This window comes from Leuciscus leuciscus (genome assembly GCF_965113295.1).
Source record: "Leuciscus leuciscus genome assembly, chromosome: 17".
NCBI lineage: Eukaryota > Metazoa > Chordata > Actinopteri > Cypriniformes > Leuciscidae > Leuciscus > Leuciscus leuciscus.
The window spans coordinates 20,075,642-20,089,403 of NC_138741.1; the positions used below are offsets into that span (position 1 = coordinate 20,075,642).

The 13,762-nt window shown below is 37.9% G+C and overlaps 1 protein-coding gene across 3 annotated transcripts in view; it reads left to right on the plus strand.

Moving 5' to 3' along the window:
• The window catches only part of hspa12a (heat shock protein 12A), a 54,633-nt gene that overhangs the window by 2,976 nt on the left and 37,895 nt on the right, over window positions 1-13,762 (plus strand). For all 3 annotated transcript variants that reach the window (XM_082144105.1, XM_082144107.1, XM_082144106.1), the window contains 2 exons: window positions 13,311-13,387; window positions 13,599-13,726. In XM_082144105.1, coding sequence (XP_082000231.1) covers window positions 13,311-13,387; window positions 13,599-13,726 — 205 coding nt within the window. The remainder of the gene's footprint in view (window positions 1-13,310; window positions 13,388-13,598; window positions 13,727-13,762) is intronic.

The window sequence follows — 13,762 nt, forward strand, 5'->3', positions numbered from 1 at the left end:
CGGATCTTTTCACTAGATCGGACGAACCGGTTCTGTCTGGATGAATCGTTCACCAATCGGACTAATTGTGTCCGAGCGGATCACTGACTCGTTAAACCGAGAACCGATTCGTTATGAACCGAGAACTGATGAGTGTGTTGATGGATCGAAAAGTTATTTTTGATAGCTGCAGTTACAAATTAAACGTAATAAATGCATGTTTATGACTTGATTGTATTAGTTTTATCAACACGCATTCTAAAGTTGTGTTTTAATAAATAGCATTTTATTTAAAAGTGCAAAAATCTTTTCAAACAAGAGATGTAACACATATATTTTGGTTCTAAGTTTTTACGAGAGAAAATGACAAGCAATTTGTTTTCATACGCATTTATTGCACGTTTTAAATTTAAAGGGCACATATCGGAGACCACGTGATGACGCAGCTATGTCGTAGGGGTGTATAACTGAATCATTTTTGATGATTCCTAAAGAATCGATTAGCTGAAATGAGTCGTGCTGTAAACGTTTTCAATAGACCAGGATGTTGAAGATCTGACACTGGCGTGCTAATTGCAACGCGCTGGGAAATTTGCATAGGAACATTGAACTTGCTGCCAAATGTTTTTTGGACCATTTGCCTGTTGAAATGTGCAAATGAACTCCATAATGTCCACACCTTCTGCCTTGAGTGTTTGTGTGTAACAGTTTTAACCTTTGCGTCGGCTGCCTCTGATCAGGGTGCCAATAGCAGAATAAAATATACCCCCCCACCACCACCCAGCACATTCCCACGGTGCCACTTCGGGCTGGAGTATAAAGGAGTCATTGTTTGAGTCAAGGGGAAAAGGCCTCATAGGTAGCACGTAGAGCCGGGTACAGAAGAGAAGACTAGACTCAGAAATGGTTTATTAGATGGGTAGTTGTGCGTATTGCATGTGGAAGCCCTATGTAAACAAACAGAAGTATTTGAATCTGTTTGCTAAACCTTTATAATGGATCAACCAGGGTGCGTGACCATTAGCCACACAACAGCATGCATTTGGAGTACAGTGGGGCGGACTGCAATGGTGAACATGGTTGCAGTGGACTGCCTGGTGCAGTTAAACAGTCTGATGCACGTGGCTAGGGCAGGACTGCTTAGTCAGCATGGATGAGATGGGGGGTATTCATGCCTGTCTGCAGCATTCATGCATGCAAACACACAGAAACTGTGACCAACTAACAGCAAATACACATATGTGTGTGGCAAACAAACATGCACAAACTAACACATGCACGCCCAGACGCCTGTAACTCTGGGCTCAGCAGTATGACGTGACCAAGAGAGCAATGTTAATGTCCACTGTCAGGGTGTGGCCACAAGACGTGATGTGGATCCACATCTGTTTAAATAGCCACAGTCCAGACACATGGCTGAGGAGAGAATATGTAGTGATGGTATTGGTTTTTAGAAATGTATGAGGAAATAAATCATTCACATGCACAGAAATGCAAACATATTTTTGCTGGATGTGTGTTTTATTAACCAGTGCAATATTTTCTGCATTCCCATCATGTGCTCCGCGAGTCAACAGCAAGTCTTGTCCTTAGCTGGCAGGGGGTGTCTGGGCCCTGGGTGTGTGTTTGGAGAGGCAGGACGACACGGTGATGTAATTTAAAGCGGAGCCATTAGCGTCTCTGTTTGAGGTCAGCTCAATGCCTTTTAGCTTCACACACACACACGTTCGCTTAGAACGTCTCAATTTGATGAGTGCTGTCTGTCGTCAGCATCTGTGTAGGTCAAACTCACTCTCGTTCTCGCTCTCTCTCTCTCTCTCTCATTTGCTGTCTCTCCTCCTCGAGTTCTCTTTTAATACAATCAGTGCTGGAATAAGGTTTTGATCTCCAAAATGTTTATTATATCCCTCATGGTTTAGACTTGTAATTTTATATTAAAACTTTAGATGTTATTTAGGCCTTAATGGCAACTTGAAAGTCTGTTCTACAAATCTCTAGCTTTGGATGCCATTCATTTGAGTTAAATTACAAATCTTTGTGACTATATCCGCAGAGTTTTGAGGCATAAAAACTTGCAGATGGGATGGTGTTTTTTTCTAATTGAAAAACGTGCTGTGAATGATGTAGACATTTGGAAACCTGCTACGACACTCACAAAAGCCCAAAAATTCCATTCTGGCATTACGTCATGGTATAGGTATTAGCTGCGGTTGCCTCGGTTCCCAAAGAGAAGGAGAGAGAAGTTATAAAAGGGGGGAGCAGGGGCGTATTTAGTGTCAACAGACCATCTACGTGATAATGAGAATGTTACACCTTTTGGATGTTCCATTAAAAACCTATATGAGTCTCCACAACTGAAAATATATCACTTTTTAGCACCCTTTATACACAGTCAAGCTTTTATTTACAATAAGTGCCTGCCAAGAGAAGCCATTCAGGCCAAGAAAACTCCACCCAGCACATATGTTCTCATGCTGTACATCTGTGACCGTCAGCTCAGTAAATCATGTGCATCTAGGCGGTTTCACAAATTAACTTCTTTATTAAGAGGCTGTGTACTTTAACCATATTAGGGCCTGTATTAGTCATACTTTTTTCAGGATTCTTTGATGAATAGGAAGTTCAAAAGAACGGCATTTATTTGGAATAGATTTTTTTTAACATTGCATCATTGCTGGATAAAAGTATTCATTTTTGTAACATAAAAAAAAAAAAAAAAAAATCGTACTGACCCAACTTTTGAACAGTAGTGTATTTAAAAGCACACAAATTCTAAGTCTGAATGATTATGCCTGTTATATTTTAAATTAAACCAAGATATCATAACATAATAAAAAACTCTATCTAAATTGTCACTGCAGATGTGTCTGCTAAAACCATTACTAGAACGGCCTAGGATACAGTAATATTAAATATTCAATAAACTTACAAAATGGGATTTTTTTTTTTTCCTACATGTTTGAAATATCTATGGCATTTTTGTCACCGTGGCATTTTTAAAAAAATCAGGTTTTAAGTGTGTTTTTGTGCTGTGAAGTACAGAAAGGTTTTGGCCAGTGAGTTTTACTAAAACAAAAATCAGAAAAATATTCTTAAATCTTAAAATAACTTAGCAGACAGTCGACACAGATGTCCAATATATATGTTTACTGTGTGTGTATATGTGTTCGAGAGCAAATTTGGTTTGTATGACCTAACTCAGTTCTGACCCAAATCTGAGAGTTACTGGGTCTGTCATGCACTGTGCTGGTGGTTCACTTTGCATTGGAGACGGTTTGAATAATTTCACATATGTGAATAATTCAGGTACTCCTTTTGGTAGTATCAAGAGAGGTGGTGTGACCAGCCAGGCAGCCACACAGATTTTACTCTTAGTGCGGAGACACATTTATCTTCAGTTTGGGTATAAAAATTGACATTGATGTATTTAGCTAGATCACAGGATGTTATTGACACATCTGAGCTGCCTCAGACGCCGAAATCCGAAATTGTGGTCTTATTTTTGTAGCTTACTGCAAATGGTGGGCGTGAAAAGAAGCATTTACATGCCGCCAGGAAGCCTTGATTCGTTGTAGTGTATTCCCTGTGGATTTGACTGCACTATGTGAGGAAAACCAACCCCTCCAGCGTGAAGAGAAATGCCAATAATACAGTCAAGCTGTGTCTGGCCTTTAGTCTCAGGGGCATGGGGGGTTGATGCATGGATGGATATATATATATATATATCAGTAGCTTATAATGGCATTATAGGGAAGCATGTACTTCATGTGTGCTGCACAGAGTTTAGCCTGACCTTCAGACTCCTAGCATGACTCCAGGAATCTAGACTGTTTACATGGAGTTTAGATTTGGAGGTGGAAATAGGCCTAATTTAAGATCTATTTAGTCAATGCTATGCAGAAATTGAAGGCATAGAATGATGTCATCATTTACTTACTCTGTCTCATGTTATTTCACAATTGTTTCTAATATATCGAAGAAGATATATTGAAGAATGTTGGTTACCAGAAACAAAAAACAGACACTCAAAATAGTTTTTTTTTTTTTTTTTTTTTTACAGAAGGAAGAAAGTCATACATGTTTGGATTAAGTATGATTATGACAAGAGTTGAGAGATTGAATAACTTTGCTCCAACAAGATTAGTGAGCAATTTGATCACACGTACTGTTTCGTTATGTAGCCTAGCCTATAATGTCACTTTATAGTCTTTCTTGTGGCTGTACTTTCAAACGAATCAAAATGATTTAGGCCTACGTGGTAATCGACAGAATGTCACAGATGAAGGAGCTTGACTTGTTTTGAATGCAACTAAATGTTTTTCAAGAAAATGCACGGTCTGAAAGTTGCTGATTTACCATTTACTGTGGATTGTGTCATTTGTGATTGTTTGAGTTTGAGAGGTTTCTTCACGCTTTGTGTAGCAGCTGTAATCAGGCTGTCCAAAACCAGATGCACAGGAAGGAAGACTATTGTAACTCCAAGAGGCCATTTTTAGAATTTCCTTACGGAGACACAACAAGCACACAAATACACATAGAAATACTTAAACTTTCAACTTTTGGGTGTCTCCCTCTCTTTCAAAAGACTCTTTATTGTTCTGGACTGGAGCCTGTGCTCCTCTGACAGTTTAGATCTAAACCATCTGTGTTCTCCCAGGGTACATTGGGCGATACACCTTTGGTACGTCCGAAATCCCATACTGTATAGTATTTAACTTAATTCACAACCGTTAAAAAAGTATGTTCTATAGTATGAGTGTGTGTAGTATGATTGAAATCTGGACGTACTGGATCTGCTATGTTGTTGTCATTATCAGTATCAGTTGTGTAGCTTCACTGCCATTCACAAATCCTCTCCTGTGCCCTCACGGGATAGTAAAGTGTCCATCGTATGCACTAGAGCTGTTCGATTTTTTTGAGACATAAGTGTTCATTGAATCGATTGTAAAATCGATTTTCCATGTCTATAGACGTTTCCATTTTAAATGCCAAATATAGGCAAATCCACGGACAACTAACAGGCATTAGGACGAACGTAAAGAGAGGGTGCCTTAGACGCACACAAGTCAGCAGTATTTCTGATGATTTATTGGCGTGAAAGTTTTGTGCACAATGACAAACAGGAGTGCAACATTCTCGAAAAACAATAAGCAGAGTGGACTGCCATAACATCAATGAAAAACATTACTGCCGCATGGCTGTGTTCACTATTAGAAATGTCAAACTAATTTCGCCTATGTAGGCGACTGTAGACCAAATCTGTATCTGTATGCATGAGACTGTCTGAATACCGACAGAATTCAAATTTTTGTAGTAAAAAGAGACACATTATGCAGAAGTATAATTTGCTGTTATGTGTGTTTGTCAGAGCCTGTAGTTGCTGTGTGACGCGGGTTTGCTGCAGGCGTATGCTGTACGCGCTCCGAGAAGGCCGTTAAAATCGATTCCCTATTTTCGTTTTCGAAACTTGTGTTGGTTGGTCCGATCGATTGTGCAATCGTTTTTCGAACGTAAAGTGACAGCCCTAGTATGCACACTTCAGAGTCTCACCGGAAGTAATAGGTCATCCGAGGATTTTTCACCTAGTGTTTTATGAATACTATTCGATACTACTCGTTTTTCGCCTACTGTATAGTATGGAAGTAGGCATATTTGGACACAGTACTTCATTCAGTTCAAGGAATCCCTCATTTCTCTGTTTACCACATTACATACTTTTTTATTAACAAATGTATCTGACGTGCAGATAAGGTTAAAGGTAAAAAAAAATTTTTTTTAAAGACATATCTAATGCTCACCAAGTCTGCATTTATTTGATCATAATTAAATAATGTATCAACAGTAATATTGTGAAATACTATTACAATTTAAAATAACTTTTTTATTTTAATGTATTTTACAATGCAATTTATTCCTATGAATTTTCAGCTTCATTACTTTGTTGATTTGGTGCTCAAGAAACATTTCTTACTATAATCATGTTTAAAATGGCAGCATTTATTTGAAAAAGAAATATTATAATCATAATAATAATCAGATTTATAATATATGTCTGCACTGTCACTTTTAATCAATTTAATTAGTTAATTTCTTTTGAAAAGCAAAATTTATCTGACCAAAAAGGTAAACTTCAGTTGGTGAATCAATATCAGACAGGTTTTGGAATCCAGAACAACTTGGTTTCATCAGTTTCAGTAGATTGCACAAGGCAGACATGATTACAGTGAATCCTGAATGAATGAATCCTGATATCTTCTGTTTGAACCCACCTAGTGAACTGATGGCAGTTTTGCAGTATCATCATCCCACAGAGCTTACACAGCTCCATTTGACTGACACTGCTGCTGGATCTTGCTGAGTTCACAGGCGACTCTGATCTCTCAACTATTCTAGTATAACGTTGCAAAGGGAAATCTGCTCTGTTGTGTAGATGACTGCAGGTTAACTTGCATCTCTATTCAGCACTGCAAAAAAATCAATTCTCTCTCTCTTTCTGCTCCTCTCAGTAGGCCATGTATCATGTATCTCTGAGGTAATGGGGCACTAGTGTTGATTTGGGAGGAGGCTGTTCGTATGAGATGATGTGTGTCGTATGCCCCTCTAAACTGTCGAAAAAGCATTTGTAATGCTATTTATGAGTTATGGCTTTAGGTTTAGGGTGGTAACTAGGGTTGGGTATCGTTTATTTTTTGTTTTTTTCGATACCGGTGCCAAATCGTGTGTACTTCTAAAACAGTACCGGTGCCTGAACCGATACTTAAAAAAAATAGAGAGCCTCAAAACGATGATGAATGACATTAAATAATGGCTTTTTTATTGAAAAATTCTTAAAATTGAATATATTAAAATTGTAGAGTAAATATATAAATATAAGCAGTCGAAATACAAAACACAACAAATTTACGTAACAAATTCACAATAAAACTTAAGCCAACTAACCAAAATACAATAATTTAACACTAAATAACACTACAGTACCAATAACAGCTAAGTAGTATTCGGTATGCTACAAACCAGCTTTAAATTTCAGCAATTCTTTTCAAATTTTTTTTCCTTTTCTGGCCAAATACGACACCTCTCCTGACATGTCCTGCATAAGGTGAGCGTTATTTTAGAACGCATCACCTTAAATGCCGTAACGCAAAATCCCTCGTGGACGAAGAACGCCGTCATGTTTACAACTGTGACAATGAGCGCTCATCAGGATCAACTAAAGGCTGGATTTTCAAAAGTACGTGAGGTTCGCGGCTCTATTGTTGCAGTAAACTTGCACAACGTTCTTGAATGAATAATTTGTTAGATGTACGCCGGTCTGTTATTGTATGGACATCGACCTTACATTTTCACACTAAACATGACGCAGAATAAAACGAACAGTGATTGGTTGCGTTACATGTCAGTCAGTCCTTGGCTGATATTTTTATTCTTAAATACATGTAAGTGAATGTGTTTTGTCATTTAAGAAACCTTTATAATGATCATGATTCATGATAGTTGATCTATAACGCACAATGGGCGCCATGTTGGTATACACACTGCAGTTCAGAGAATTGTATCTGTTAGATTTAGATCTAGAACACGTCAATTCATCCACTTCTCCCGAAATACATTAAAGTAAGTGGCTGGTGAAGTGTGAGAAGAACAGAGTAAATTGTATACCTACACAATGTGTATCTAAACACGTCATCAATTTATAATTGAAAGGATTGTTATTGCCGCTTCCATAGACAGTGTGTATTTTACAAACTATAAATGTTGTTTTGCTAGTACTTATGTGTATTTAAATGTCTGAAACCTAAAATAAACCTTATGTGGCTGAAAACACTGAATAGTTGTTATATAATATGACAGTGCTGAGAGCGTCTGTCTCTGGCTTAGCGCCAGCCAACTTGCGAATGCAAATTTGAATTTAGAAGTTGATGATCACGCGATCTGATCGTTCTAATCACAGCGGTGTGAACGATCGTACGCGTCAAAGGGTTAACCAGCGATAACATGCGGTGATGAAGCTTCTTACGCCCGTTTCGGAGAACCAGAGGGCAAATATTTAATGGAATATTTGCAGGAACACCCACTCCAAACATTTGTAAACCGTAGTAGATCGCATTTCTCCATTTAGAGCAGGTGGTCTTGATTGAGCCCAAACAGAACATGCATAGATCACGGAGTGAATGACATGCTGCTTGGCTAAAGCTAGGACTTCCGGTATCCAATCCGTCACAAATATTATATAATGCATTTCCAATGTCATTTGAAAGTTCAACCAATGGAAACTGGATCTCAGGTGTGGTATGTGGGTATAGTGGGTAGGGACGATGTGTAGAGACCAATTGGACACTGAATTGGATTGATCGCTCAGGAGTGCGTTTCCCAAAAGCATCTTTAGCCATCTACGGTCGCAAGTTCTGTTGAATTGTACTGATAACAACGGAACTTGCGACCATAGTTGGCTTTGGGAAACGCACCCCAGATTGACAGGTCTTGATTTACTATGCACCATAGAATATAGGAGCGCATAGCTGAAAAAGCACTGGAAGATCACCTCTCATTAGTTTATTCTATGTACTTTTATTGTGTTGTGGTGTTAAGTAAGTAGTTCTTATGTTCAGTAAAATTACCGTTTTTGGACTCATGGTTAATTATGTTTCAAAATAAACTGCTAGCATACCTAATCCATTGAATGGCTTCAAGACATTAATACATTTATAATAAGTAACTATGTCGCGGTCATCGATTAATCATTCGCATCCCTACTGACAACCCTAACAGACAGAGAGAAAGTAATAAGATTGCAGCAGTCGCAGCTGTTGTGTGGCTTCTCTCACCCACTGTGTGTGGGAGGAGTGTTTGTGTATGAATGTGAGTGTTTATTTGTGTGTATGTGTTTGTGAGTGAATAGGGCCAGCTGGACACAGTTAGTGTGAGCGAGATGACCGGACGGCTGTGTTTTTGGCTTTTATAGTGCTGCGTTTCTGAATGGACCTTCACATACACGTGAACTGGAGCAGCCCTGCCCTGTCAATGGCATGTCTTTGAGATGGCTTGTCTTGATAGCTGTTGGCGGCTTGATAGAATATAACTGAGCTCAGTGTGTTTTGCTTTCAGGCCTTAAAAATCATTTAGCCTACATTTAATAATTTAGCAGATGCTTTTATCCGAAGCGACTTACAATTGGAATTGGAATCGAAATCGCTAAAATTCAAACATTACCCAACCCTAGGGTACTTGTATTTTGAACTTCCAAAGAGAGAATTAGCTTCAAGTGCCTTTAATCTGGTTAATGAATTTATTTCATTGCTAGCATACACAGACAGAGGGGTCTGTACAAAATTACAACTCGGGATCACACACTACAGTGTAGCTTCTGCTGTAAACTCTACTGTTCACACAGAATTCATTGGAAAGTTAAATTTATAAAAAAAAACAAACAAAAAAAACACTTGTATTTCAGCTTGAGATATGGATACACTTTACGTTTTCCCTTTTCCTGATCTGTTTTCATTTACCAGGGAATTCTTTACTTGACATCATGATGGATTCGCATTTCTGTATCTCTGCATTTGGTTATTATTTTTGGAAAAAATTCAAACCAAAAGTTACAGAGTAAGAGGCCATTAGTCTCAGACATGTTGAGATTTGAGAACTGTAAAAAAAAAAATATATAATTCATAATGGATCAAAACTGTAGTGTGTGATCCAGAGTTGTAATATTTTACAGATGTCTCTGTCTGTATGTGCTAGCCATGGAATAAAATCATCCAGATCGAAGGCACTTGAAGCTATTTCTCCGGTTAGGTATCGTTAGGATTTTAGCGATTTCGATTCCAATTCTGCTTATCAATTCAGATTTTTATTGATTCCCAGTTTCAATTCCAACATGGTTAAAAAAAAAAGTCAAACATTTAGATATCAAACATATTTATTCTGTGTCTTTTGGCCTAAAGAACAACTAACTTAAGTATCCTAACCTTACAAGTACCCCAGCTGCTCCCATGTTGATCTGTTGAAGATTTGATGAATATGAACATAAACTCAACAAAAAGCCACTTAAGAGTTTTTCTGAAGACATGGCTTTCATAACTTAATCAAACTTTAATTAAGTTATGATTAAGAATTAATGAGTTTTTTACTTTATAATATTACAATTAATTTTGCAACTATAAGTCAAGTCACCTTCATTTATATAGCGCTTTTAACAACATAGATTGTTTCAAAGCAGCTTTACAGTGATAATAGGAAATTAAAGTAACAGCGATTTGTTTTGGCTTTACAGCAGTTCTAGAATAAAGTTATTGTCCAGCTAAAGTTAGTTTTGATTAATTAACTTCTGTCGCAACGATCATTAGTTAGGGGCCGCTAACCCGACACGGTTCTAAAAGAAAACCCTTAAGTTCTCTCTGCGCAAACTTTAAAAACGTGATAACTATAAACTATAACCTGTTAATATGTTTGTTTCTCTTCTTTTCTCCGATTTTGCCAAATTTCCTTTGGTCTGCTTCAGTCCTGACATTTGTCTTAAGAAAATAATGGTGCCATGAACACTGTCCAAACATTTGTCCTGCATTTTCATTTGATATAAGAGAACAGTCTAGCATTAATATTTGTTTTTTCTTTCTAATTCTGTTTTGTCTGGGGAAATGAGGCATGTGACCTCAAAGTAAGTAAAAGGTCCTCAGTAAGGAGTGGGGGGGACGAAGCAGAATGCTTTTTGAGAATGGCAGAAAAAGCCCATTCACATAACATTTTTCTATTGATATCTAATTATTATATTTTTTTTTTTAAACAATAAAAAGTGACATTTATGACTGGCATTTTGAGTTGATTGTACAACCTTCTTCATATTTACAAATATCTCAGATCTCTGATTCTCACTCTTCACTTTGTCTCAACTATATCACAATGTTGCATATTTTATAGATAATAGATTCCAGACCTAGGATCGCTTTTGTCTGTGCATGTCAGTGATCCATATGTCTCTGAACTCTATTATTTCTGTGTACTGGGCTGCTTGGAATTCTTCTGAATTTGTAATTCCACAGAGGAGGGATGACCTCTGACTCCTCCTGCTTCCTGTCAGAATTTTGTATAACATTCCAGAACGGAGCTTGAACACCCCGTTTATTCACTCCTTTTCTCTTGTGGACAAGAGGAGGGGTGAAAACAGGATACTTTTTTCTCCCTCCGTCCTCTCTCTCATTTATGTTTATTTTTGCTGCTTGGATCAACGCATGTGTATTGGGTCTAGTATATATGATCGCCTCATTGAAAGAGTCCTTTTGTGTTCTGTGTTTTCTGAAACTTTAGATGTGAGTTGGATTTGAACTTTTCCAAAAACCTGCTGAGTAAACATTCAAAATTTTGCTCAATAATAATAATAATGCACCTAAATGGCCAACAACTTGAAGTGATAACTTCATCTTGATAGTTTTTTACTGTATTTTATTTGTGTAGGTTTTGTGTTAAAACAGCTCATTATGTCAGCCAATCCTGAGTAAAAGAATAGATTTACATTGTTTTTTTCTTGTTGACAACAATTCAAGGTACATCTATTCAGGTCAGGTCAGTCTATAGATGCATTTATTTTCATGCTTATGTGTAAATAAGTCTTTAAAACAGCAGGAAAATCAAAGGAATAGATCCATTTCACACTCTGGTCATAATGCAAGTCATTTCCCACCGTTTATGCCCATTTTCTGCTTTCCAGTTCCCACGCATGTTTGGATTCTCTGTTGTGACTTAAAGAGCCTTATTGAAAAGACGTGTAATACACATACACACACATACAAAACACAATCACAGCCCTAATCAAGTATAGCTCTCAATCAGCCGCCAGGGAAACGGTCGCCATTGACGTTGTGTAATTACCTTCACGCAACTTTAATGTGTTATAATGAAGTACAGTGAGCCGTGTTGCCATGTAAACAAACTTAAGTTCCTTTAACCCGCAAATCCATTCGTGGAAAAGTATAAAAAGATGGTCAAGTGTGTGTTTCTGAATAACACTTCACTTATAGGCATTTATCATTATAGACAATCATTTTACTCCTTCAGTATTGATTTTGATGTTCCATTGTCCCATTTTAAAATCAATCTCGGTAGCTGGAGCTTGTGCATGTGGTGAGTGGTTGAAATGAAGTGCGAGCTGCAGGTAGCCAGTCACTCAACCCGTAATTACTCGCTGAAGAGCGCCACGCTTATTCTGTTCACTCTGCCGCTCAGTATGGGGTAAAGGCGGGAAAAAAGGATGAATGCTCAGAAAAACGTGGCATCCCGCGGAGTGAGGAACCCGGGCGCTCGTTTAGTGTTCAGGGTGCTCAGCATCCAAGTGTTTTAGCGAAGCTATTAGGCCCGGCTAATGAGGACGACGGGAATGGACAAATACAACCTCTAATTCGATTCAAATGTCAGTGTGGAGGGGAGCAGCTGTTGCTGTAGTGGTCTAAAGCTCTTAAAGGATTTGATGATTTTATGACCAAATAATGTAAAATGTTAGACATAAGCGATGTTATAAAAAAAGATACGGCCAAATGAATGGTCTTTCAGACGAATTCGCTGAACATTAATTGAGGCTTTTAAGTCTCGTTCCCACTGAAAATAATTTCCAGGAGAATCACCATTGATGGTGCCATTTAGTCCTGGTCTCCATCTGTGACCATGAAACTGAGCCTTAGAGTGCTTCCTGATATTCCCAATGCCATTTAAATGTATTTTAATGGCAACCCAAAAGAAAAGTTTTTGGTTATCTTCAAGAATTGCAGTATTTTGACTCATTTTCAAAAAGGTCCAACTGTATACAATATAAAACAGAGAAACATCCATGTGTTCGAAAAAAAAAAAAAAACATTCAAATGGAGAACCTACTGTAGACTAAAGGTGTGGTCATATTGACTTTTTTTTTTTTGTGCTGAATTTTCATTTAAATTTGAATCCATGTGATCCCAGTCACTCTTGAGGTTAAAAGATTTCGTAACAGATTTAAGTTGGTATTGCGGATTCACAGATTGAGAAGCAGAAATCTGCTAGGTTTGAGCTGTGCTTCATACTGTATATCGCTACACTATGACCAGTAGACATTTCACAAATGGCACCTTAAAACAGCTTTACCTCAATACATTGTTTCTCAACTGACAACCAAACAGTAACAAAAATGTTTATTATATAAAGGCAAACAAAATTATCTTTAAAACACTGAAATGTATTAATATTATCATTATCCGTATAAGCCCAACAATGCACTAAATTATTAACTTGAATATAGACTTGTCTTTGTGGTTTGAAATGTTTTATTTGAATGTTAAACTTTCTTTCTTCTTTTTTCTTTCACTTTGCAGATGCAATGGCTACTCCATCTCCAGCCAAGAGTATGGGCGACCCAGGCATCATGCCACTTTCCCCCACACATGTACTGGTGAGCTCAGCTTTTTATTGCCAGCATGACGTCACCCATTACATGAAGGAAATGTCCGGTGTGCAAATGGGGCCTTAATGGATCTTCTTATTTACCCTGAGCTGCAATTATATGCAACAATTTAATGCTTGACATATACTTGACAGTATCTCTCTACCTCTTTTCATGTCTCTGTTTCCCTCTGCTTCTTTTCCCTTTTGTCTTTCTACAGAATGCCTCAGAAGAGAATGAGCCTACGAGGCACCCCTATGTGGTGGTGGTGGCCATCGACTTTGGCACCACCTCTAGTGGCTACGCATATGCCTTCAATAAAGAACCAGAGTGCATTCACACTATGAGGTGAGACAAAAGGGGCAGAGAGAGAGAGAGAGATAG